The following is a 27,909-nucleotide window of genomic DNA, read 5'->3' on the forward strand; positions in this document are numbered from 1 at the left end:
ATAGTCTCCCACTTCATCTTCGCTCCATTCCTATTCTTAGCCATTTCCGTAAAGCCTTAAAAACTTTTCTTTTTTCTTTGGTTTTCCCTTCTTAGGTTCCCTTGTGTCCCCCTCTGTGAGTTCTGACCCAGGTCCCCCAGCTCCAGGAAGCCGCTTGGCAGCAGTGCGCTTTATTAAATATTGTTTTCATTTCATTTAATTTTCAAGTTTCCTAAGACGCCTGCACAACACAGATGGTAGGAGTATGAACAAACCTTTACCGAGAGTGGCAGAACCCCCCCCCACAGGACTCGCGCCTCCGTGCGCAGCACGTCTAGTAAGGACATGTTCCTCATGATAGCACATTATTAGTATCACTCCCTGGCAAGAATTGCACATTGGAAAGTAAGTTGGGTCAGTGCATGCTGGCGGCAATGCAGGCAGAATGCAGGCAGATGGGCCCTCTAGCTCATATTTTATGGCAGTGTCCTAGAATCAATTCCTTTCGGCAGGAGGTACAGGATGCTCTGGATGTAAAGTATGAAATAGGTGTTCCCTGTTTCCCCAGCTACTTCTGCTGGGGCTCCCAAACCCACTGACATATCCCTTAAAGGCAACTAGGGGGCGAGCTATCACCTTAGTGCTGGGAGCAGCAGAACAGCTTTTACTCGCACAACATGGCTACTAAACCGTGACAAAGCCAATAGCTCTTGTAGGTCGACCTATTGGCTTTGCCAATGCCTGTTAGATTCTGCATCTGCAGACAGTAACATTACCGTCAAATAGTGTGGAGCTGACAGGAAGAGATGGAGAATTGAGGATTTACGTTGCTATGGTTCTAACCCAGACTATATCGTAATACTAAAACGTACCCCTTGGAAGGTAGGTGAAAAATGTTTGCACTGTTTTTAATAAGGCTCTCGCATTACCGAGTGTGGGAATTTGAACGTAATGTGTGTCTGCCTTAAGTAGCACAAGGAAAAAAGAATGCGGTAGATATAGAAATAAAGTATATATCATCTAGCTACAATTCACAGTATTTTGGCACTTATTAATAAGGATTATGTTAAACTATAAAAACTATATTCAAATAAAGCTAGCAAGAAAAGCCCATATACTTTAATTTCAATACTTTATGTATGGTGCTAAAGCTGCCATAGTTTGTCAGTGAATACCCAAATGAACATTTTTCCTCTCAAACAACAGCAACATAGGGAGAATTGAACTTAAAAATAAATAAAATCAGAGCCAGGTAAGGGGCGAGGACAAGCACACAACAGCATTCACCAGAAAAAAGGAAGAGGGTAGAAGAGAAGCAGGTGTAAAAATACATGGAGATTGTCACAAAATCTAAAAAGAATGGTGGCGATACATCAATGCACCACCTTATCCATCTGCCATGCCTCATATTTTAAAACCTTTGGAATCCAAACTAAATGCATCAAAGACAAACAAATCACTCACTGATTTATTTCATGTAATATAGCAGCATTTATTTATTTTAGTTATTCATTTTAAGGTCTCGCTGAGACAGCGCGCATGCGCAGTTCAGAGAGACGTTTAGTAGGGCTTTGGGAAGCGCTCCCAAAGAGGCAACCAGCTTGCTCGAACGCGCACAAGGACACGCACTTGAGCGCGCATCCCTTGTGCGTTTTAGCGCGTCATCGCGATCACTATCGCTTTCCCAGCGATCGTGATCGCAATGACTTTCGTGGCCAATGCTTTTTAAAAAAAAAAATGTGCGCATGCACACGGGCACATACACAATTCCCGGGTCGCGGCGGCCAATGCTTGTTATTCCACGTTAGCACCTCCGCCGCACGAACACAGGGCTACCGTCTCTCCAGTGCAGCACAGAGATGCCTGTGGAAACCTATTGTACTGGCAAGCAGCAACACCGGCAGCCAATAAGGACAGGCTCGGAATCCAGCACATGCTCTCTGAGGGGCGGATACTATTGCCGCTGCCTCTTAGCGGGCTTCCGGGCTAATTATAGCTGTGTCCGAGCACAGGGCTGTGGAGGCACGCACCACCCGCACACCGCGGTTCAAGAAAGTCAACTATTGGTACGGCAGTCAAGACGCTAGACCGAATTTCACTCCAACACCATCGTTTTACAAGAAAAAAATGAAGGTCGCAATCAAAGATGAGCCCACGCGGATATATGACGGTACCACGCGTACTTTTACAACGCGTACCGTTACAACGCTATTTTTACCACGCAAGTCGTTACAACGACTTGCGTGGGGGGGGCGCTGGATAGTAAATTGTTTTATTTACTATTCCAACTCCAGTCCCCGTGGACTCTAGGGAAGGAGTTGGATAGTAAATTAAACTATTTACTATCCTGGAGCGCCCTCCAGCACAAGTCGTTGTAACGACTTGCGTGGTAAAAGTAGCGTGGTAACAGCACCGCGTTGTAAAAAATGCGTGCTAACCGCTGTATACCAGCCCACGCTCTCCCACTCAGTGCAGGTGAGCACGAGAACCCAATTACACACGACCACTCAATAGTCTCAAGTGCCTCACAAGCCACAATATTTGCCAACCAGTGAAATTCAGACAAAGGAATTCTGTTGTAAACAAAATGTATTATGTGCTTTTCCGCGATGCTTGCTGCCACGACTTCTGTTACTATTGTGCTGATTTTTCAACCACAGTCACTAGACGATTAAAATCATGCTTTGAAGGAGAAGGACGTCTGAAAAGCACAAGGGCAAAATATAAATAGGATACCACCAAGGTTCCCTCAAATTTTTTTTCTCTGTGTGTGGCAGTTGAGGTCTTTGTGCGCTGCAACCATGGCTATGTGCGCGAGGAACCAAACCGCGCATGTCTGTGGCCTCAATTGGCACTCAAAACGTTTACTTTAAAAAGTGAAAAGATGGTGCATTTTCACACATTCAGCGTAACAATAAGTTTGCAAATTTATTGTATTGCCTTTATTTTCATTGTTGTGTCGGTGACTGCTGTTGTCTGTCTTTCCCGCTGCCTGTACGAGGTCCGTGCCCTTTTTTCTTCCCTCTGTTCCCCTCACTGTCCCCGTGCTCTCTCTGCTTTGTCTTTCCTTCTGTACCCCTTGCTGCCCCTGTCTCTGCCCAGTTTTCTCTTCTGTTCCCCTCGCTGCCCCGTGCCTCTCTGCCCGTTCTGCCTTCTGTTCTTAGCTGCCCCTATATTTCTGTATTCTGCCTCTGTGCCATTAGTTTTTTGTACCCGTCTGCCCTCTGTGCCACTCGTTTTTGTGCCCCTTTTGCCTTCTGTTCCACTAGTTTTCCCCTCGTTTTCTGTGCCTTTCTACCCTCTTTGCTACTTCGTTTTCCCCTTGTTTCGTGTGCCCTTCTGCCCTCTGTTCCACTCGTATTTTGTGCCTTTCTGCCCTCTGTTCCACTTAGTTTTCCCCTCGTTTTTTGTGCCCTTCTGCCCTCTGTTCCACTCGTTTTTTGTGCCTTTTTGCCCTCTGTTCCTCTTGTTTATTGTACCCTTCTGCCCTCTGTTCCGCTCGTTTTTAGTGCCCTTCTGCCCTCTGTTCCACTCGCTTTTTGTGCCCTTCTGCCCTCTGTTCCACTCGTTTTTTGTGCCTTTTAGCCCTCTGTTCCCCTCGTTTCCCGGTGTTTTTTGTGCCCTTCTGCCCTCTGTTCCACTGGTTTTTTGTGCCTTTCTGCCCTCTGTTCCACTTGTTTTTTGTGCCTTTCTGCCCTCTGTTCCACTCGCATTTTGTGCCTTTCTGCCCTCTGTTCCACTTAGTTTTCCCCTCGTTTTTTGTGCCCTTCTGCCCTCTGTTTGACTTGTTTTTTGTGCCTTTCTGTCCTGTGTTCCACTCGATTTTCCCTCGTTTTTTGTGCCCTTCTGCCCTCTGTTGCATTCGTTTTTTGTGCCTTTCTGCCCTCTGTTCCACTTGGGTTTCCCCTTTTTTTGTGCCTTTCTGCCCTCTGTTCCACTCGTTTTTTGTGCCTTTTTGCCCTCTGTTCCCCTTGTTTATTGTGTCCTTCTGCCCTCTGTTCCACTCGTTTTTGTGCCTTTCTGCCCTCTGTTCCACTCGTTTTTGTGCCTTTCAGCCCTCTGTTCCACTCGTTTTCCCCTTGTTTTTTGTGCCCTTCTGCCCTCTGTTCCACTAGTTTTTTTGTGCCTTTCTGCCCTCTGTTCCACTCGCATTTTGTGCCTTTCTGCCCTCTCTTCCACCAAGTTTTCCCCTCGTTTTTTGTGCCCTTCTGCCCTCTGTTCCACTGTTTTTTTGTGCCTTTCTGCCCTCTGTTCCACTGGTTTTTTGTGCCTTTCTGTCCTGTCTTCCACTCGTTTTTCCCTAGTTTTTTGTGCCCTTCTGCCCTTTGTTCCACTCGTTTTTTGTGCCTTTCTGCCCTCTGTTCCACTTGTATTTTGTGCCATTCTGCCCTCTCTTCCACTTAGTTTTCCGCTCGTTTGTTGTGCCCTTCTGCCCTCTGTTCCACTCGTTTTTTGTGCCTTTTTTGCCCTCTGTTCCACTCGTTTTCTCCTCGTTTTCTGTGCCCTTCTGCCCTCTGTGCCACTGGTTTTTTGTGCCCTTCTGCCCTCTGTGCCACTCGTTTTTTCCTTGTTTTTCCCCCTTTTGCCTCTGTTCCGCTCGTTTCCCCAGTCGCTGTGCCCCCTGCGAACCCGCCCCCTGACTGCCCACTGTGACCTATTGTTTAAGTACTGCTGTTAATCAGAGCGGCTTCACGGGCTCTGATTAACAACAATACTTAAACAAAAGGCCACAGTCTGCCCCACGCTTTACTAAAAAAAGCGTAGAGACAGTTTCCACATACAGCGTGTGCTAAAGTACGGCCTGTGTTTGGAAACTGACTACGCTTTTGTTAGTAAAGCGCGGGGCAGACTGTGGCCTTTTGTTTAAGTATTGCTGTTAATCAGAGCCCGTGAAGGGGCTCTGATTAACAGCAATACTTACACAAAAGACAACAGTCCGCCCCGCTCTCCCACATAGCCACAAGCCTCACCAGCCCCCGCCTCCTTACCTGCACTCCTCACGACCGCTCGGCCACACCCCATGGAAAAGTGCCTCATGTTCGCACCGCTCGCTTCTTTAAAGCGGCCAGCGGTGCGACTCTCTCCCGCGACGTCCTGTGTGCGTGCTCCACGCGAGGCGGTGCACGCTGATGTCAGGGGAGGTGCGCGCGCCCTAGAGGGAACGGTGGATACCACTAAGAACAGTAGAATGAGTTCTTGGATCAGTTTAAACACTGAATTATTTTGTACGGCTGTCCAGACCTTTGCTGAGCTGTGACCTGCGGGTTTACATTGATTTCCGTCCACCTGTGTCCTTCTATGGAGACTTGGTGTCTTGAGGGATGGAGAATAGCATTTCTCTCTTTGTAGCTGATTGTGGTACATGTGACAGAGCACTCCTAGCTCCACTCACTGTTCTTACTAGAGCGGCTTCACACATGACTTGGCCCTAATGCAGGTCAGTACATGATGAGCCAAGCAGACACTCGAACCCACTTCCTCAGTTCCAAAGTCGACAGCCCTGGTTGTTACACCACATCCTATGCTGCTGGTGCAGCTGCTACCTGCTAAAGAGGAAAATTGGGTTGAATCTCTATCAGAGAGTATTAGATAATACCGGCCGGCATGTAGAAGACTCGGTCTGGACGTATCGAAGATTGCCTCTCATACCATGTTAATTAAGCCCATTCCTTATATTCTGTAAGCACAGGTCGATATCGCTTTGTATTCCGGCCAGCAAGCCCTTTAAGAGAAATAAATAAATAATAAATAAAGAACAAAGTGTTCTTCCTCGAGGCCTCCCGAGCACAAATATGGGCGAATAATATTCAGTTTCTTGACAAAAATGAGAACTTGGACGGCAGCAATAAATGGAGGTGAATTAAAGGTTGAACTCCGCTACGCAAAGTGATGAACAAAACCGGCCTCCTTCCGTGGAGTTCTGCAAGTGACGGTGTTGGGCAAGCAGCGTTTCTCGTACTGATTTGTAACGCCAGGAGTTTGTCCTGAACTGTAAAATCAGCTCGTGCAGCATTACGCACAGTGCAACATGGCGCAGCTTTATTCGGCCAATCTAGGAGACATTCTGCTCGAGCAGCAGCAAATGGCAGATTTCTTAAAGAGAGCCGTCGTGACCTGCTGTGACCACCCGTATTGAGAAATCTTGCCTGGAGGCGGTATAGCGTGCATTTTTTTCTTGTGAGCGCTTGCTACCGTAACGTTGGTGAGGCGCTCAAGAGATAGAACTCTGCTCTGCATCACTTCGCAGAGTTTTTCGAGACTCCACACTCCGCATGGAAAACTCTGTGAACTCAGCCGGCGGAGCGGAATTCTTCGCCCACCCCTAATTTGAGCATTACATTTCTAGATTTCCAGGTTGAGATTTTATGAGTGCATATAAGAGCATAATAAAGGCACACTTACAGAAGTATGATGGGGCAGCTGCAGAGTGCTGTCCCATGCTGGGTGTTGGAATGTTGTACGTTTATGAAGTGAGAGAAAGATAACCTGTCTTCTAAGAATGAGGTGGCAATAGTAATTGAGCAATAAGGACTAGACTGGTTTAGAAAAAAAGTAAATAGCCCGATACACTATTTTTATCCTCTGCTTGCTCACAGATTGAAAACAAAAATGTATCTTGATTTCACATACCGATTTTACACTAGTACCAATTGCATTATGTGTGCACAGCTGAGAATACCCACATGCAGATCAGTCACCCACATGATATTTTATGTGAGGGCTGATCCAGAGTTGTGGTGTGCACAGAGCCTGGACAATCCCACATTGATATGTATATGCACCACAAATTAGCGTTAGCAATAAAATTGTATTTGCCAAACTTTGTTCCTTTGAGACCAACTCGGGCAGGTGAGTTCTCACAACCCTATGTTTGTAGCCCCTGCTTCTTCACTATAGATGTTTTATGGAAGCCAATGCGTACTAGGGTAGCCAGCAAACACCTCTGGCCTACAGTGATTAGATGGCTGGAGGGCTCAACACTCGCATTGTCTTGGTGGCCTTCATTCTTCTTACCCTCCAGGTCGATTGTCCACTTTATTCAGACATACTCTTTCACCATACATTCCCATGAATGTTTGTTTCGATCGGATGTGAAGCATGAACATGAGTCAATCCCTTCACCCTCAGTGCCTTTAAGCTTTATCATGTTCTTTAAATTACCAGAGTCTTGTTTCCCCCACCTGAAGTACGATCTCATCACAGATTTCAGCATCCACCTTGATATATATTTTTTTCAGTTTTGGCACTCTTGCAACAAAACCTGAAGTGTTCTTTCTTCTCAAATTTATTGCATGTCACCCCTAAACCTGTATAACTGTTGTCATCAACAATGTGACACACCAGAAACATTTACCTTTGGAATTGCTCTCTCTCCTTCTTGCAACATCTATTCCCTTCTCTTTTATGGTAGTAAGACATTCCTTGCTATCTGAATCTATATTCGTGTACTTCGTGAGGAGAAACTAGTCTCTTGTGCGCTCATCCCATAATCCCACATATTTTTAGATGTGTTATCTTCCCGAACTCTGCCATTGCAGTGTTGTTATTGACTTAAAGGAGGGGAGGGTGGCTGCCAGCTTCCTGTTCCTGCCGGAGGCAGGAGAGCAGGTGAGGATCCGACACAATGCTGAATCGAGCCGGCAAAGGTAACTTATCTTTTTTTAAATTAATTTTTATTTTAAATTAATCCCCCGCGTGAGTCATGGTTCTAGTGCGTTATGGCTCTGTGCACCCAAACATTGTAGGAGTAATGCCAATTTCCTTTCCAATCCCACGTTTGGACCACATACACTTGCATAATTTTGAAACATTTTTTCCCATCTTCCCTAGCACAATGGTGGCTCACCATGCATGGTTACGCTCTTCACAGATACTCTGTCAGTCGGTGTCCTGTAGAGTAAAGTTCGGCTCCACACTGAACTATGGGGTCCTCCCCAGAGCAAAATCCTGCTAGAAAACCACTCCAGTTCTTTCTTTGGTCTTTTGCGGCAGCCACACACAAGGAAGTTCAGGTAGATTCTAGCTGCCAGCAGACTCCATAGTGCCCATGCTCACTCACAGCAAGCGTGCTTGTGGAAATTCAGGTATGGATCATTTTTGTCTAACGTGCTCACACTGACTACTCTGTGATGTCTCTCCCACTGATAAAGCTCACACTGACTACTGTGTGAGGTCTCTCCCACTGATAATGCTCACATTGACTACTGTGTGAAGTCTCTCCCACTGATAATGCTCACACTGACTACTGTGTGAGGCCTCTCTCACTGATAATGCTCATATTGACTACTGTGTGAGGTCTCTCCCACTGATAATGCTCACATTGACTACTGTGTGAAGTCTCTCTCACTGATAATGCTCACATTGACTACTGTGTGAAGTCTCTCCCACTGATAATGCTCACATTGACTACTGTGTGAAGTCTCTCTCACTGATAATGCTCATATTGACTACTGTGTGAGGTCTCTCCGACTGATAATGCTCACACTGACTACTGTGTGAAGTCTCTCCCACTGATAATGCTCACATTGACTACTGTGTGAAGTCTCTCCCACTGATAATGCTCACACTGACTACAGTGTGAGGCCTCTCCCACTGATAATGCTCACATTGACTACTGTGTGAAGTCTCTCCCACTGATAATGCTCACACTGACTACTGTGTGAGGCCTCTGTCACTGATAATGCTCACATTGACTACTGTGTGAGGTCTCTCCCACTGATAATGCTCAAATTGACTACTGTGTGAAGTCTCTACCACTGATAATGCTCACACTGACTACAGTGTGAGGCCTCTTTCGCTGATAATGCTCACATTGACTACTGTGTGAGGCCTCTCTCACTGATAATGCTCACATTGACTACTGTGTGAGGTCTCTCCGACTGATAATGCTCACACTGACTACTGTGTGAAGTCTCTCCCACTGATAATGCTCACACTGACTACAGTGTGAGGTCTCTCCCACTGATAATGCTCACATTGACTACAGTGTGAGGCCTCTCTCACTGATAATGCTCACATTGACTACTGTGTGAAGTCTCTCCCACTGATAATGCTCACATTGACTACTGTGTGAAGTCTCTCTCACTGATAATGCTCACACTGACTACAGTGTGAGGCCTCTCTCACTGATAATGCTCATATTGACTACTGTGTGAGGTCTCTCTCACTGATAATGCTCACATTGACTACTGTGTGAAGTCTCTCCCACTGATAATGCTCACATTGACTACTGTGTGAAGTCTCTCTCACTGATAATGCTCACACTGACTACAGTGTGAGGCCTCTCTCACTGATAATGCTCATATTGACTACTGTGTGAGGGCTCTCCGACTGATAATGCTCACATTGAATACTGTGTGAAGTCTCTCCCACTGATAATGCTCACATTGAATACTGTTTGAAGTCTCTCCCACTGATAATGCTCACATTGACTACTGTGTGAAGTCTCTACCACTGATAATGCTCACACTGACTACTGTGTGAGGTCTCTCTCACTGATAATGCTCACATTGACTACTGTGTGAAGTCTCTCCCACTGATAATGCTCACACTGACTACAGTGTGAGGTCTCTCCCACTGATAATGCTCACATTGACTACTGTGTGAAGTCTCTACCACTGATAATGCTCACACTGACGACTGTGTGAGGCCTCTCTCACTGATAATGCTCACATTGACTACTGTGTGAGGTCTCTCCCACTGATAATGCTCACATTGACTACTGTGTGAGGTCTCTCCCACTGATAATGCTCACATTGACTACTGTGTGAAGTCTCTACCACTGATAATGCTCCCACTGACTACTGTGTGAGGCCTCTCTCACTGATAATGCTCACATTGACTACTGTGTGAAGTCTCTACCACTGATAATGCTCACACTGACTACAGTGTGAGGTCTCTCCCACTGATAATGCTCACATTGACTACTGTGTGAGGTCTCTCCGACTGATAATGCTCACACTGACTACTGTGTGAGGTCTCTCTCACTGATAATGCTCTCATTGACTACTGTGTGAAGTCTCTCCCACTGATAATGCTCACACTGACTACAGTGTGAGGTCTCTCCCACTGATAATGCTCACATTGACTACTGTGTGAAGTCTCTACCACTGATAATGCTCACACTGACTACTGTGTGAGGTCTCTCCGACTGATAATGCTCACACTGACTACTGTGTGAGGTCTCTCTCACTGATACTGCTCTCATTGACTACTGTGTGAAGTCTCTCCCACTGATAATGCTCACACTGACTACAGTGTGAGGTCTCTCCCACTGATAATGCTCACATTGACTATTGTGTGAAGTCTCTACCACTGATAATGCTCACACTGACTACTGTGTGAGGTCTCTCCCACTGATAATGCTCACATTGACTACTGTGTGAAGTCTCTACCACTGATAATGCTCACACTGACTACAGTGTGAGGTCTCTCCCACTGATAATGCTCACATTGACTACTGTGTGAAGTCTCTACCACTGATAATGCTCACACTGACTACTGTGTGAGGCCTCTCTCACTGATAATGCTCCCACTGACTACTGTCTGAGGTCTCTCCCACTGATAATGCTCCCACTGACTACTGTCTGAGGTCTCTCCCACTGATAATGCTCACATTGACTACTGTCTGAGGTCTCTCCCACTGATAATGCTCACACTGGCAATGCACCAGTCACATTCTCACGCTGACAGCAAAAAGCTTTCGTAACATATGGATTCAATTATCTGCACTGTGGATAGGTGAGAAGTTCTTCACCTTCCATCTAGCATGGCTCGAGGCCAGGGATCCGACATTAATTATTTTTGGTTTTTTAACTCTTTTTATTTCACATGCTCATCACATAGGCAAGATCTCAAAATGCAGCTCAGGTATCTGAGTATCATACAATATCAGTAATACAGCTGGCGGTTATTCACACAGTTGGTATCCGACATTAATTACACTTCACAGTACCTTCATCACTGCATTCAAAACCTGTTAAAATCACACTGCATAGTTACGGTTTCCAGTCAAGACTGCCTTGTTCAAATTTTACAAATATACAGCTCTCCCATGGTGCTGTTAGATCATCCCTCTGTTATATGAACAGGTGTGTTAGGCAGGTGTCTCCATCACAAAGGGGCATATTATCAAGGGGGTTTATCTCTGCTTTTTTGGCTTTAAAAGCCAAGAAAGCGGAGATAAAATTATCACCCTATTACCTAGCTGTCGCTAACACCAGTTAGAGGCAGCTAGTAGGAGATAGCGACCATCTTGGGCCCCACTTTGCATGTCAGTGATATTTATCACTAATGACATGCACAGTGGGCGTGCCAAGATGTTAGCGACTGGAAACAATCGCTAACATCGCTATCTCCTATTACCAACTTTTGGAGATATTCGCGCTAAACGCGAATATCTCCAAAAGCTAACACCTGCCCTGAGCAGTTCTTAGCCATGTTATCCAATGGGAGGTGGATAACATGGCTAAGAGCATTAGCGATAAACCTTGGTAATACCAAGGTTTATCTGCGATAAAAATCGCCGCAGGTCACCGATACATTTTTGTCTCTAACCAAGCAATAGCGATAATTATCGCTATTGCTTGGTAATATGCCCCATAGTTCTTTCCCATTCTTACTTTAAGTCCTGCAGAACGGATGATCCGAGACTTCCAGGTGATTCAAGATGAAGCTTTAATAATGATACACCCCAGCCACAGCCAGGGAAGCAGCTCATCTACTCTTAGTAACTCATACTTTTCATATATAAATATTCTACAACTGATACAGACAAAGGCAACCCTTCCGAGCTTAAAGTAGGTTCTTTTATATCAAGGCAACACAATTTGTCCAACGCCATTTTTACTTTGTGAACTACTGGCACTGCATTCTCTTTCAAAAAGCCTTCCAACTTTCCCAAGTGTTCAAAGAAAACTGAACTCTATCAATGTGATTGGAGTCTAAAATGATGCCTAATTTTTCTTGCTTATCCCACTCTCATAAGTTTTAACCTTCACATACCACAGCCACTACACTATGGGCTGATTTCCTTTCAAAGGTCATCACTGGAGGCAATACCTTAGATATTAACCCTTTTAAGAAGAGACACATTCTCCTTGCATTCACTTATTTCAACTTGGACACTCTTCATTACCCTCAGTTATGATAAGAACAACATCCTCACCATTCTCCTCTAAGTCATCCATACTTGATATCACCGATTTGAGCAAACTTCACTCAGCAATATCTTTTAAAGTGAACTTCCCAAAAACACTTACAGCTCGTTTGAAACATTGGTGGACAATTTTTAGAAGACCTTACATGAATTTGACTTCAAATCTAAATAACTACAATTGTTGTTGTCCTCAATCTGTGTTTGTGGAAGCTGTAATGTCAGAGGAATGCTGTATTTTACTTGCTTGACTCTTCCTGGTGTCTTTGTTCCATCTCAAGTATCTATGCTTTTGCAAGAGAAAACCGCTCCTTGTGCAAAGATTTCCCTAAATAAACATCAGAATTCTGGATGGCCTTGGCAATACTCAAAGCTGATTCAAAGTCTGGATCTCGTGTGAATAGTAATATTTCTTGTATTTTCTTATTAGACGTTCACTCTATAAACTGATCACAAATTATTTCATCCTATAATTCAGGATATAAGCATGTGAAAGTTCTCAATGCAAAAACAAAATCATCAATGAATTCTCCAGGTTGTTGTGCTCTTTGTAGAAATGTATATCTTTCCAAAATTACATTTCTGCATGGCGAGAAACATTTATATAGTATCTAGATTAAGGTAGCATATTTATCGAGAGTCTGTATTTATGAATTCCCCAGCATCATTCTACTGACAATGCTGTATTCTTGCTTTTTGTTGCGGTAATTCACAGCCTAAATTATGTATGAGGACTGCTGTTTTCTTTTTGTTGTTAAATGTGTCCTTCTCGATGGCATCTAAATATGCCTAAAGTACCTCTTTCGACCTGGGCCAATAAAAGTTGTTCCTGGAACTGATAGGAAATGATGGAGGATCAGTAACACCTTCCATTCTGCTGTGAAATTCAATTCAATAGGTGATCTATAGTCTGAGTTCTCTTAAGAAAACATGACAACCTTAATCACTTAACAGTGCTAGGGTGCTAGTATTTTCCTTATATTTTCCTAATATTTTGTTCCTGAATATTTTCCCTAATGATGTCACATTTCTGTATGTAAACGTTCCTGGTTCCAGGTATCTTTCAGAAATTCCTTTAAAAAATGTGCGCATAGGACTTTAGTGACATGTCCAGTCATGTGCAAATTTAAGAAAATAGCCCAATCTAAGATGGCGTCAAAACGTGTTCACTCATTGCATTACTGGTTGGTATGTTACCAATGAAGAACTGTCAGACTAGTATGATGATAATATTCCAGGAACACATCATTAGGATCTCTCTAACATGCTATTTCTACAATCTGCGCCTAGGCCTCATGTAGAGCGAGGCAGTTGCAGAGTGTAGGCTGCCCCTCTCTTTGAGAAGCACACTTACTTGTTGGATGTACAAACCTCAAAAGAGTTAAGTAAATTTCTTTCTTCTAAATCACCCTCTCGCTAGACTGTAGCACCAAAAGACTGAAAGCTTTAATCCCAAATATGGTTCTCCCGGGGAGGACAGTCTTTGTCTTAGCTATTGGTATTATTACAGCAGAGAGATTGTAAAGAATACATCTAGGAAAGAGAAAAAGGTTGTAGGAATATTATGGAAAAAGCAGCCGAATCAATACATGCTAGGTTGGCACTCATTTTATTTGGCTGGATGTTGCTGCGAAAGAGGATGCACAACATTGGTTCTTGGTGTTATGCTGCTGATTCATGGATTTTTTATAGACCTTTCCTGGTACTAGGATCAGGACAAATGTAGTGCTACTAAAGGGCTTGCCCACAGTACTAGGGAACCCTTCAAGGTCACCGTTAATATGGAGAGCTAATCTGGGTGAGCTAAACCAACATGTAAAGTCTGGGGTGAGGGTGGAAATTAGACTAGTGTCATTGCTCTCCATGCATACAATACGTTGTTGACTCTCTTTGACGCTAGAACACATATATCCATGGTGCTTGCCATTGTGATGTAGTTTTTGCCAATGCCAGAAGGGATCATGATTTAGAATGAGTAATGAGAGCTATTCCTCCTCACAGGCATGATAGTTCCCGCAGACATAGTTTCACTAGATCTGAAAATTGCTAAAGGCAGAATATATGTATCATAAGTTATTTTAAAAAAGGGAATGAGGAGGGCTTTTTGGAGGGATACCTCAGTTTCCCAGGGGGTTCAACAACAATACTCCAAAAAAGAGATTGCCTCCTATATTGTCTATTTTACACTGATTGGTGAATACTCTTGTTTTTAATGGATCCTCGTCCATATATTTATAAGTGGCAAACTACATCATTGAGTCCTTGCCTGCTATAGTGAATAATACCGGGTGGGCTCAACACCATTTTGGGGTGGACTACTGTGATGAAATCACAATGTCAGGACCAGAAAAATATTAACAGACTCTGGGTGTCCCCTTTTGTATACGAAATAATGTATTCCTTGCACACCCTAGGGCAGGTTAAAATAAAATAGGATATCCCTGAAGTGTCAATGTCTCCTGCATCCACGGGTCAACAGGTTTCGGCTGGTTGTCATTGTTGCCTATCTGGGTCATCCAGCGTTCATCAGTCCCTATGTTTTTTATTAGGTTCTCTGGTTGCTTCAATCCTTACTCATGCCATCCATACAATCTTTTTATCATTATGAAAATGAAGCTTTTGTTTGCTGGAAAGTACCCAGTTACACCATTTTTAAAAAGAGCTTTTACTATACCCGTGAGATGTTATTAGCAGGTAGACCCTTGTGTCACTCAGTCACCAAGGATCCCACCAGGCATGTTGTCTATTGTGACCCCATAACTCCCGAGTGTAATAAACATTCTACATCAATGCAGGAAATTGAGGTACAGGACATGTTTGGTTCCAGAGTTCCTTCGCCTATGAAGATCAATGCAGGAAATTGAGGTACAGGACATGTTTGGTTCCAGAGTTCCTTCGCCTATGAAGATCAATGCAGGAAATTGAGGTACAGGACATGTTTGGTTCCAGAGTTCCTTCGTCTATGAAATGAACAGGAAGAGACCTGATTTCAAAGTACAAGATGTTTGAGCTGGTCTATTAGGCTTGGGCATATCTCATATCATAATGTAGTTAAGCAAAGCAAGACTGACGAGATGGTAATACTTCAATCACTTTGTGAAGCGGGCTGGAAAGGCATAGCCGGACCTTATAAGGCCTGCAGGGAACCCCTACTGGTGCCGGTAACACCAGAAGCACTTCAGCCCAAGCCTGTGAAAAAAAAGAGCAATGATTGGGCTCATCTTTTGAATCCTTGAACCGGCTAATGGAGACAGAAGGGTGTGGAGGCCAAGGAGGTCAAAAGAGAGTAGGGGCCCCTCTTGGCCACAACTGACCACCATCTCATTACATTGGACATTGCTGCAGAGGTCCGTCGCGGGAAGGACATCGCCTCAAGGAGCATCAACGCCAGTGTGGACGAGCAAGGAGGACGTCCTCCTTCTCGGGAGTAACCGTCCCAAATGTTGTCTTGGATTCTGGTCGACGCACAGATTGGATGAGAGTCTGCTAGAACCGGGGTCTCTAGTTTGCAGAGGTATGCACCCTAGTCCAAGTAGGGACCACCGCTTCTGATAGAGTAGCTTGGCGCAGAGCAGGTAGGCTTAGCTTAAGAGGCAATGTATAAAGTATTTGTGCAACACAGATCACGAGTGACACATTAAAGGCTCTCACAGAAGGACACTACACCAGTTTTATACAAAAATAAAGGTATGTTTCTCAAAAAAATAATGCAAGATCCAAAAATAGTATGATGTCACCATATGCAATCAAATGGAGTCAGTCAAAGGTCTTTTGGGATGGCTGTTACCTGGTTTGTAATAGGGACTGACTTTCAGTGGGAGAACATTAAGGCAAGCCCAGTTCCTCAAGGGCAGGAGAATATGCACTGCTCACACCTTTGTGAGCCTGTACCACTTTAGGAGACCGATCCTTTGCACTCAAACTAAAGCAGTTCTCTAAGTGGCGCTGATGAAGCACTGATCGCAGTTTTTAGGAACAGGGGTCACCTTGGTGCCAGTGGACGGTGTCGCATCTGTCCTGCACCGTTCACGGTTGCGTTACTGTTACTGGTGTCACTGGTTCCTGAATTCTTTACCCTTTGGGTCACTAGTTTCGGGCAGAAAGCGCGGGGGGAAACAGACCCTCAACGTAGGTAGACGATATGGCCAGGATGCCGGATTAAAAATACAGGCCTCCCCCCGCACTGGTAGCTGGTGTTCGACTGATCAGGGCGAGGTCCGCATTCATGCATACATAGTCCCGGTAGTCATTTGAGGCAGTCCCCGCTATGAATGAAGGCAGTCCCACTTTCCGATAAATGCCCCCAATAGTTCCCTGGCAGGCTCACTGTCAGATTATGCCCACACGGTCTCTAGGCCGCACCCCGCCCACTGCAAAACTTTGGTTGGAAACTCCACATGCAACGGTGAGTGGTTACTTATGGGGGGGTTTGGAGACCTGCACTGGCGCGAGCTTCCTTTGAGCATGGGGTGTTTGATCTTTGCAGGCGCTGCCCGGGTGAGGAGCAAGGTAGCCCCTACAGCCCGGCTTTGAGGAGTCCTCCGTTGCCAAGCAACGCCTCTCAGCTGTTCCTGCCGCAGTGCAGTCTCTTTTTCTGGACCTGGGCCGTGAGTGGTGCAACGCCTACACAGTGCTTTGGTATTCGCGCTGCCCGCTCCACAACGGTCACAGACTCAGCCGCGCTGAATGCAGGCACACGCACCATGCACTTCTCAGGTCACAGGGCCCACGGCGGAGAAAGGGATCTCACAGGCTCAGCGGGTTTCTCTATAGCGCTTCTTGTCCACCACACAGCGTGAGCAGGGCGCAGTGTAGTTGGGTGCCCGGGCCGGCCGCAGTGATTTTTAGTGAAACAGTGCTCTTCCTCACAGCACTCTCAGTCACAGCACTACCCAGCGCATTCAGGTCCCGGGCCGGCGGCGGGGAAGTCCGTACATGCAGTGCTTTCCTCTGCAGCGCTTCCAGTCACAGCGCTACACAGCGCATTCAGGCCCTGGGCAGCGCTGGTGATCGCAGGGCTAATACAAAGAATAGATTTCCACACCCAGCACTGCAGAGGCAGTTGATAGGAAAAATAAAATAAAATGTTGCTGTCCTCTTGAAGGCAAGGCAGGTCCTCGGGCCCAGCGTTGCAGGGGCAATCCTTGTAGTTTCTCTACTGGTCTTGTGATCCCTGTGTCCAGGGGATCAGTTAGTCTTCTTGGTGGAGACACCCTGGAGATGTTATTTTGTTTTAGTTTCTTTCTGGCTGGGCAAGATCAGCCGGGCAGCTCAGCTAGTTGGGGCAGCAGTTCCTGGGAGCAGTCAGCCTCCACACAAGTGGCAATCCCCCTGGTGTAGCTCTGGAAAACATTTCTCTAGAAGGTGCTCTCTCAAGAACAAATTATACAATCCTTCATAATCATGCACATCGCTGCCCCGCACACAGCCCTCCAATGCTTTAGTAGCATAGTCCAAGAAATCTACCCAGTTATTTGTGGGTAGTTTGTGGCTATTCCTAAACCTCTGCCTATACCTTTCAGGGGTAAGACCAAACTTCTTGAGCAACGCTGCTTTCATGACAGAGCAGTTGGTCTGGTCTTCCTTCTCTAAGTAAAGGAGTGTGTCCCTAACGTCTGGAGGTATGTACTTATACAAACCACCCCCCAATAACTCGCTGAGACCCCATGGCCACCTTAAAACTGGCCATCACATCTTTAGGCATAAAGACCCAGGACTCACGTGAAGCTTCAGTAGGTATTCTGCCACCATTCTTGTTGGTGTTGGCCCCTACTTTTAGGGCTCGGATTTGCAGCTCCTTTAGGCTGAGCTCATGGGCGAGTTCCTTTTCCCTCATAGCCAGTAGCTTTTCTTCACGATCCTGTTCCATGGCCCACTTTTCTGTCTCCAGCTTGGCAAGCTCCAACCTGAACTATCTCTCCTCCCTCTTGTCCGCCAATTCCTCTAAGACAGGCTCCCAACTGAAACACTTCTTCCTGCCCTGGAAGGTACCCTTGTACCCAGCAGAAAATTGTCACCTTGTAGACCAAGGTTCCCTGTGGTGTTGAGCACAGATCCCTCCTTGTCCCCTTCTCCTTCTGGGTGGGCCAATACCCATGCCCTCAAGTCTTCCTGAAGCTCTGCCTTCTTGGTGCTTCGCTTGAAGGGCACCCCTTTCTCCTTGCAGATTCCTTGAGTTGCGCCACCTTATAAGCTTCCTGGTTGGCCAGCTCGAATTCCATCATGATGGTGCAACGGTGACAGTGCAGCCAATGGAATGGGTGAGCAACTGGCGCAGAGCAAGGGGGCAGGGTTACATGCCGGGGGTGCTATCACAGGGGTCCTGGGTGGCATCAGGGAACATTGCCAACAATGGGACCCAGATGGGTGTCACCAACTACCAACTCCACCACACAGGGGCTATAGAGGCAGGCAAGGACAAAGGGACTTCCAACGAGAGGCATGGGCCACATACACAGGCCCCTCACCCATTTATGCCTGGCGGCCATGGGCAGGGCCAGGCACACATTTGAGCTTAGTATACCCCTCAGCCATGATGGGTCCAAGTGAAGTTAAGGAGACAGGGACAGAAAGGTCAGGCAAGGCCTGTGAAGACAGGGGCAAGCAGTGACAAGCAGCAAGCAAGAACGTAAGGAACACAGGGTGCAAGGGCACCACAGACAAGGAAGGGGCAGAGGGACTGACTCAGTCAATCCAGGCAGAGTGGCAGTGACCAAGGATCCTATGCAGTCCAAGGCTATAGCAGAAGAAGGGGCACGGGCGGACACGGGCACGCCCGCTAGCGAATACATTCGCCCATCCCCAGGGGATCCTACTATCACAACTCGCGTAGCTGGTCTATCCAGCCTGATACCACTGGCAGTAAAAGAAAGGATCTGGCAGAAGAAGTGCATCAACATATTTTCCTAATTGGAGGAAATCCAAGCAGGTTGCATTTGACAACTCATGATAAAAAAAGAGGAGGAAAGGAGAGATAGGCATAAACCCAGGGTGGAAAGGTCAATAGAAAACTGTCTACAGGCCTTCAGAACCCTGGCATGCCTCTTGTAGAACAATTTCCCCGAGCGCAGCGGTACTGTTCCTGCCCGAACAAAAAGTGCAAGAGGCACAGCAGAAATACCAGGGGGAAGCATGGCTCAGCTACAATGAGGGTTCCAGTGAGATGATGCAAACATGGTCACCCATAAAATGGGCTCACCAGGACTTGGAGGGCTTCACAAGTCACATGGTGGCTGCAAGGCAAGGGATAGGATCCCATGAACATAATTTTCATCTGGGAACCAATGTACCACAGCGTGCTGGAAGTACAACTAAGATGAGTGTAAATGGGGGCAGATTTAAACACAGTTTTAACAACTGCTGCAGCACCTACCGAGCAGTCCACTGCAAGCAGGCAAAGGGTGTGGGGGAAAACAGGGAGCATGGCAGCATGAAGTAGCGGAGGACAGACGGGGGCTTCCTCGAGGGGGGCAGGGGCATTAAGGGACAATCCCACCCCTATTAGAATAAGGATAGTAAATCAGTTACTAAACAGATACCTCAACAACAAAGAGAGACGGCTACTGGCAGGTGGTTTCACAGAAGCCTTTCCCATACCTTATTAGGGCTCTGTAACCCAGTGGCTGATCAGCAGTCTAAAATCCATAAGAGACAACCCGGAAGTGGCCAGGCAGAAGGTAGAAAGGAGGTGCAGTTGGGGAGAGTGGTAGACCGTTTCAGCTCCCCTACATTGGAGAATCTCATAGTGTCCCCATTGGGGGTGGTGCCAAAGAAGGAGGTAGGGAAATACTGTCTCATTTACCAATTGTCATACCCGCAAGGAAATTCAGTAAATGACTGGTTGGGACAAGACAGCAGCTCAGTGCCATATGCATCCTTATATGAAGCAGTGGATATGATTAAGTGGGTAGGAAAATGGGAGCTCCTGGCCAAAACAGACATAGAGTCCGCTTTCCGCCTCCTACAAGTACAGCTACAAAGTTACCACTGGCTGGGTTTCCAACTAGATGGGGCTTGTTATTATGACAAGTGCCTACCTATGTGTTCTGCAATATCATACGCCTAATTTGAGGCCTTCAGCATCTTCTTGGAATGGGAACTGATGGCACGTCACCCGGCTGGGTACCAGTATCCCTAGAAAAAAGGGAGGGCCTTGTCACCAAGCTATCATTCCTGGGAATTGAACTAGACTCAGTGGAAGGGATATGCAGGCAGCCCAGCGACAAAATAGTGGAGCTGTGGCAGATCGTAAGCCAATTGCTGCAAAGAAAAAAGGTGACATTGGGGGAAACTGTTGGGGAAACAAAACTATGCCAACAGGGTAATGCCTGCTGGGTGCCCATTCGCTAAGTGATTGGTCTGGGTGACCAAAGGCATGACAAAAATGCATCACAGGGTATGTCTCAACCAAGGGGTGAGAGAGGACTGGGAGCTGTGGGTCACATTCCTAGTGAGATTCACTCATATGGAGGGAGCCCTTGGTATCATCTGAGTAGTTGGGGCTCTTCACGGATGCTGCCGGAAGCCACGGCTTCGGAGCTAGCCTAGGCAACGCATGGTCCTCTGCCCAGTGGCCAGAAAGTTGTCGAAGCATGAGGATCACAGGAAACATAACACTCTTGGAGCCTTACCTGGGAATGACAAAATGCCCGGCGGTGTTGCGACTACTACAGCAGTTGGTACGATGCCAGTTGAGGGCTAACATAGCGATTAGGGCCAGATATAGTGCAGTGGTATCAGACTCCATAGCTGATGCAATCTTTCCTTTTCAGTGGGACAAATTTCATGAGCTTGCACCTAACGCAGAGCAGACAATGACACCGGCACTGGGATACCTCTGGAACTTGGTCGACAGGGATTAGCAATGCCTGTGAACAACACCCTAGCCCACAAGACTGCCAAGAGATATCGTAAGAGCTGGGAGGTATTCAGCAGCATGACCAACACAGCAAGCTTGAGCAGGGTCACCACGACAGAGGTAGCATTATTTATAGAATGGCATTCAGGAACGGGAGGACAAAGTCATGGGCACAAGCACTCCTCAGCGCTGTGGCACACTTTGCCAAATTGGCCACTGGAAAGGACCCAACAGGGTCAATTTACTGTAGGCCAGCGATGAAAGGCTGGGGTGGACTGCCGCCCAGGCTCCCGGATAAGAGGAGACCCATTGATTTCATGGTCTTAAAGGCAGTTCCTGGCACACTACCAGGGATATGCACATGATACCACAAGGTGGTGATATGAGAAGTTTTTACCTTGGTGTTCTTTGGGGGTTACAGGATTAGCAAACTAGCAACACCAGCCATAGGGATCTCCGGGTTGGCATGTGTGTACATGGAGGACATACACATGCGGAACGAGTACACAATAGTGTTCCTAAGATGGACCAAGATGGTCCAAGAAGGCAAAGGGCAACACACAAGGATAGACTGCATAGAAGACAGAGCATGCTGCCTAGTGTGCCTCATGCTGAATATATAAGACATGACGTCCACGCCGCAAGGCTACTGTTCTCACACAAAGATAGGTCATGCCTCAGCCCTTTCCAATTCACTGCAGTAATGAGGAAAGCCTTAGATAAGATGGCCCTCCCTCCTAGGGAGTTCGGGTCACACCCTTTCTGCACAGGGGCAGCAGCCACCACAGCCCACCTGCGGTTGAATGCCAAGCAGATTAAGAAATTGGGCCACTGGGCCTTGGGTACATTCAAAGGTTACATCCAGCCAGCCGGGATCAGAACTATGTTTCTCTCCCAGCAGGTCCAGTAGGGGGCCAATGCAAGGTGTGGATCCTGGGGCATTCCTACACTACACTGGCGCAACGGTGGGTAGTGGTGCAAAGAGACTTCAAAGGGATAGGGCTACAAAGTACAGCCATTATCTGTTTGGGTCAATCAGGCATGAGGTTGGATCAACTGCTTCCCGCCGTGCAAGAGTCACTGCAACATGGAGAATGACCGGATGCCGTGGTCATTCACCTCGGGGGAAACAACCTGGCAAACATTGGGAGAAGAGAGCTGCTAGGGGCAATGACAGAGGAGTTAGTGGCCCTGGCCAGGCTGATTTGCCAACAGACATCATATAGTCCGAGCTAATAGCCTGCCCGGTATTATGGGGGAGCAGTTGACCAAATGGTGGTGGACATGTCAGGGTGTAAACTAAATATCACCATGGCAAAGGTATGTAGGGTTAACAGCTAGTGGTTCTTGTGCCACGGGCTGATCAACCTCAAGTCATCAGACTATCACTCAGAGGTAAGTGTGGGCGCAAAATCCGTTCTGCTCCCGGATTTTGCGGATTTTCGTCAAATTTTTTTCTTTTCTCGCAGCATCTTCGTGGATAATGCAGGCAGGATTCATTCTGGCACAATGCTCCTGCCACAAAAATTAAACCTCAACAGAAAGCACTTATAGATATAAATAAAGCAGGTGCCCGAGTTGAAGCTCAAATTCAGTCACACTTCAGCCCAAACACTTAGTGAGCGCGGTCGAGGCTAGGCAGGTGTGCTTCCTCTCCATATCTACCACCTACAATTAGATGTAATCCTTGATGGAGGACTTTGCATCCATGAGTTTCTCAAGCGCAATACCCGTGTACTTAATGTGACCAGTTGGCTGCTTCCTTCTCATCTGCTGCTCTGATCGGTCTCTGACCCTTAGAAGAGGCATGTGAACTCGCATGGAAACCCCACCCGTTTGGCCCCGCCACACACGCTCAACTTCAGTCACGCATTACAATCAGCCCAAACTACTAGTGAGCATGGTCGAGGCTAGGCAGGTGTGCTTCCTCCCCATATCTACTGCCTACAATTAGATGTTATCCTTGATGGAGGACTGTGCATCCACGAGTTTCTCAAGCGCAATCCCTGTGTACTTACTGTGACCAGGAGGCTGCTTCCTTCTCATCTGCTGCTCTGATCGGTCTCTGACCCTTTGAAGAGGCATGTGAACTCGCATGGAAGCAACACCCGATTGGCCCCGCCACACACACTCAAATTCAGTCACGCATTACAATCAGCCCAAACAATTAGTGAGCGCGGTCGAGGCTAGGTAGGTGTGGTTCCTCCCCATATCTACCACCTACAATTAGATGTAATCCTTGATGGAGGACTTTGCATCCATGAGTTTCTCAAGCGCAATACCCGTGTACTTAATGTGACCAGTTGGCTGCTTCCTTCTCATCTGCTGCTCTGATCGGTCTCTGACCCTTAGAAGAGGCATGTGAACTCGCATGGAAACCCCACCCGTTTGGCCCCGCCACACACGCTCAACTTCAGTCACGCATTACAATCAGCCCAAACAACTAGTGAGCATGGTCGAGGCTAGGCAGATGTGCTTCCTCCCCATATCTACTGCCTACAATTAGATGTTATCCTTGATGGAGGACTGTGCATCCACGAGTTTCTCAAGCGCAATCCCCGTGTACTTACTGTGACCAGGAGGCTGCTTCCTTCTCATCTGCTGCTCTGATCGGTCTCTGACCCTTTGAAGAGGCATGTGAACTCGCATGGAAGCAACACCCGATTGGCCCCGCCACACACACTCAAATTCAGTCACGCATTACAATCAGCCCAAACAATTAGTGAGCGCGGTCGAGGCTAGGTAGGTGTGGTTCCTCCCCATATCTACCAACCTAACTTGAGTGGATGGACCACTCAACCCCTGCGCACTGTTGCTGCTAGTGAATCACACCAGAAATATCATCATTTTAATTTTTCATCCTAGTTTTTTCAATTTAAATTTTCACATAACCAAATTCTCCATTCTTATTTGAAAGTATGATATTTAATCATCAGTTCATTTTCAATAAATTTCAACATATATTTCAAAAACAAAACATTTCAAAAATTCACTGTATCAACTTCATCTCATAGACAAACTCAAATATTTGATTTAACCATTCATATCTCTCAAAAGGGCTTTCTTACAGGCACTGAAGCGTCCCGTCATAGTCGGGACGCTTCAGTGCCTGTAAAAAAGCCCTTTTGAGAGATATGAATGGTTAAATCAAATATTTGAGTTTGTCTATGAGATGAAGTTGATACAGTGAATTTTTGAAATGTTTTGTTTTTGAAATATATGTTGAAATTTATTGAAAATGAACTGATGATTAAATATCATACTTTCAAATAAGAATGGAGAATTTGGTTATGTGAAAATTTAAATTGAAAAAACTAGGATGAAAAATTAAAATGATGATATTTCTAGTGTGATTCACTAGCAGCAACAGTGCGCAGGGGTTGAGTGGTCCATCCACTCAAGTTAGGTTGGTAGTTTTGCAGGCACGGAAGAAGGACAAACGTGCCACCGCTGCAGCACGCATGTGTTAAAAAAAGAGGATCAATATCATATTTTTGTTAAAAGAAAGGAGTGCCTTCCACTTCACTATCTCCTCCCCATATCTACCACCTACAATTAGATGTAATCCTTGATGGAGGAATTTGCATCCATGAGTTTCTCGAGCGCAATCCCAGTGTACCTACTGTGACCAGGAGGCTGCTTTCTTCTCATCTGCTGCTCTGATCGGTCTCTGACCCTTTATAAACAAGAGGCATGTGAACTCGCATAGAAGCCCCGCCCGTTTGGCCCGCACCACACACACTAGGGTACACGTATCACATTATTGCAAATGAAAAAAAAATCTGCGATTTCGCGGGAAAATCGGCGAACTCACTGATTTTTTTGCCATTTCACGCGAATTTGCGGACCGCAGACCCGCAAAATTCGCCCACACTTACTCAGAGGATTGGGTACACCTGACTGTGGTAGAAATGAACATGTTATTGCTCAACATAGTTGGGGTGCTAGAACTGCTGGGTTTCTCTAGAAAGGGCAGAAGGGGGGGCCTGCCACAGATAGGGAAACTGATCAGGAAACTGATGGCAGCATGGTGTTGGCAGCACAGAAAGAGACCCCAAATAGAGAGTAACCTAGTTAGAAGAGCTGCTCAAACAGTGTCCTTGGGATGCCTCATGGCAGGGACACAGAGGAGCAGATGACAGCACACAATGACAGCAAGAATAAATGTGCTGCTCAGTCATTGTGCTTGGGATGCCCCATGGCAGGGACATGAGGGAGCAGGCGAGTGGCCAGCAAGAGTCCAGGAAAGCAGAACGGCTTTGACAGCCACCCACAAGGTCAGTAGCAAGGTAAGCTTAGAACCCACAGAGCCCGAGACACCTAAAAAAAGTGGCCATTGCGCAGGGACAGTACTGTCAGCCAGAAATAGAGATAAACCTTTGGGACAATGTTTAATTGAGAAGTTGAATATGTAACAAACAAACATCGGTCGAGAATGACCAACCAGTAAATTGTGAAATATATGATTTATGTTGTGTAATAAACTGCATCCTTTATGCACTATAAACTGGGTCCCTTGAATGATTTGAAGTAGGGGGATGATTCATGGTATGGCCTAAAAGGAAGGGGTGAACTCACACGCTTGGGAGGGGTTGGGTATTACATGACACTTTGATTAATCAATCCCGCTTTCCCACCCGCCCAGTTTCTGCCAGGCCGACTGTATAGTACATGGCTTGAGACAACTAAACAGGATGTGGAATGAGCTTTTATGAGGGGCAAACTATTGATGAATGGGGTGTGTTTAGGAAACTTCTGGGTCATGATGTAACGACTCAAAGTGAGAGACGGATTACCGGTAAGTAATTGAATCTTTTATCCAAAATGTGACCAGTTGTGGTGGTAAGGAAGGCCCTGAATTGACCCAGTGTCATAATGCATCACCTACATTTTAATTTTCCTCAGTAGTTGAGAGGTAGAGATGTTGCAGAATTCTTAGTGCATGAAGTGAATCAAAATATTTGCTTTTTGTATTAAAAAATTGAAAGGTTAATGAGACATGTTGTTTTAAAGTTTAATTTGAAAGAAAATGACACCCTGGGTGCTACATTAGATATTACTTATTACATTATTACCAAGGCGAGCTTTTATTCACTCATGCGTTGTTAATTTGTCCACAGATTCATATGAAGACGATGCCTGCGGCCATGTTCAGACTGCTGACAGGCCAAGAGACGCCCCTCTACATTTAAGGCATAGCGTGATCAAAAGACAGAACCGCGCGGGACCACGTGAAAACGAACAAGCCAAGCCTTGAGAACAAGGCATCTTTCAGGAGTACATTTTGTATTTTGTCAGAGAGGATCTTGAGAACAAACCCCGACGCTGAAATACTCTGAACCACAACCACTACATGGCTCTGCTGATTTCTCTCTACCCCCCTGAATGATGGCAGCTTCAAGCTCGGACACAGCCATTTCTTAGCCATCCCTGAATTATTTTACATGATACTTCAAATGGTTTTTTCATGCAAACCAGTGACGAGAATATTTATTTGTATTTTCCACTTAGCGTGTTTTGTGTATGTCTCGTTCGTAATGTTTAATAATGTTGTTCTGAATGTGATTGATTGTGTGATGAGTGAAGTCAAAGAGACAGTGAAGTGTGCCAGTTGAAGAGATGAATGGGCTCGGAATTCAAATGGCCATCAGTGTCTAATGTCAACTTGGAATTGTAAATATTTTTCTTTAAATGATCAAATTCTGTAAAATATAAAAATAAAATAGGTTTTCTCCTCCAATTGTTAAAATGCATACTGTCCTACAGCTGGTAACAGTTTGAATGTTCATGTTTTCTAGAGGTGTGCAAAGGTTTTTCTACCATGAAATTCTTGCAAATACTATATTTATTCATCTTTGTTCTGGAAGGTTTCTAAATGGGAATTTTCTCTCCCTTTTTAGGTTGTTTCAAGAAAAATAAAGATCAACAAAAACCATCCATTTTCGAAGTCACGAGAAAATAATATTAAAATTAGCTCTCGTGAAAACGGCACATACGTTTCCAGTGCCATCTAGTACCTCTGAGGTAATGCCACAGTTTGTGGGAAAAACCACAACCTGGTGTAGATGAAGCCGAATCTACTGGTGAGCCGTTAATCAGAATATATGCAAGACTTCGCTCGTGTAATTAAAACTTTGCACACCCCTAGTGTTATTTTGTGGTGCATTTGGCACATACAATGTCAAACGGGCCAACTGGAGACTGATATTACAACCTAAACAGACATAATAAAAAAAGGTGAATTTCTTATTTCGGGAGATTATTGGTGATGGAAGATTGGGTACAAATTGTTGTTTTTCTATTCAACTGCTAAATGATGAAGATTGTAAGTTAATGCAACCTACCAACCTGTTAGAGATGTATTCATAATACACCCGCTCCTAGTCACCTGCTCTGAAACATATCCTCTTCTGCCTCGAGTAAGAAGATAGCCTTTCATTTCAGAACTGTACACTTTCTTAACCTAGTGGCTACAAGACTTCAAGGCGCTGCTTCACTTTGCCTACAACAGATGAGTATTCTTTCACCACGGAACCATTGTTTATGAATGTAACTTTCTTTCGAACAACTAAGGAGTCCAGACCAGCAGCAGTATTAGACAGCTCAGCCCATCATGAACATGTTTGCATTAGGAGATAATTGTTTGTGGATGTAGATTCTGTTGGAATTTTGGCCAAGACCTTGAAGCTGAACACTGTGATTTGCAAAGCCTTACCCTGCAGTAACCTAAGCTTTAGGCATACTGAACTTCAAGGAACTATATATGTGTTGCATGCAGCTTACTAGAGAAAACCTTGCCTAACATTACGAAGAAATGTAATGTAATAAAGACGGCATGCTTTTCTGGGTTTGTTTCGTCATTATGTTTCAAAGAACACTAGCCCTTTTTAATTCTGTCAAATTTAATTTTCAATTAAAC

At 45.7% G+C, this 27,909-nt stretch overlaps 1 protein-coding gene across 3 annotated transcripts in view; it reads left to right on the top strand.

Annotated features, from left to right (window-relative positions):
• Positions 1 to 27,834, top strand: part of APBA2 (amyloid beta precursor protein binding family A member 2) — a 1,219,434-nt gene extending 1,191,600 nt beyond the window's left edge. For all 3 annotated transcript variants that reach the window (XM_086958387.1, XM_086958390.1, XM_086958389.1), the window contains one exon: positions 26,111 to 27,834. In XM_086958387.1, the coding sequence (XP_086814513.1) occupies positions 26,111 to 26,182 (72 nt within the window). In that variant the 3' untranslated portion in view covers positions 26,183 to 27,834. The remainder of the gene's footprint in view (positions 1 to 26,110) is intronic.
• Positions 27,835 to 27,909: the final 75 nt, after the last annotated feature.

This window comes from Lissotriton vulgaris, chromosome 2_1 (assembly GCF_964263255.1).
Source record: "Lissotriton vulgaris chromosome 2_1, aLisVul1.2, whole genome shotgun sequence".
NCBI lineage: Eukaryota > Metazoa > Chordata > Amphibia > Caudata > Salamandridae > Lissotriton > Lissotriton vulgaris.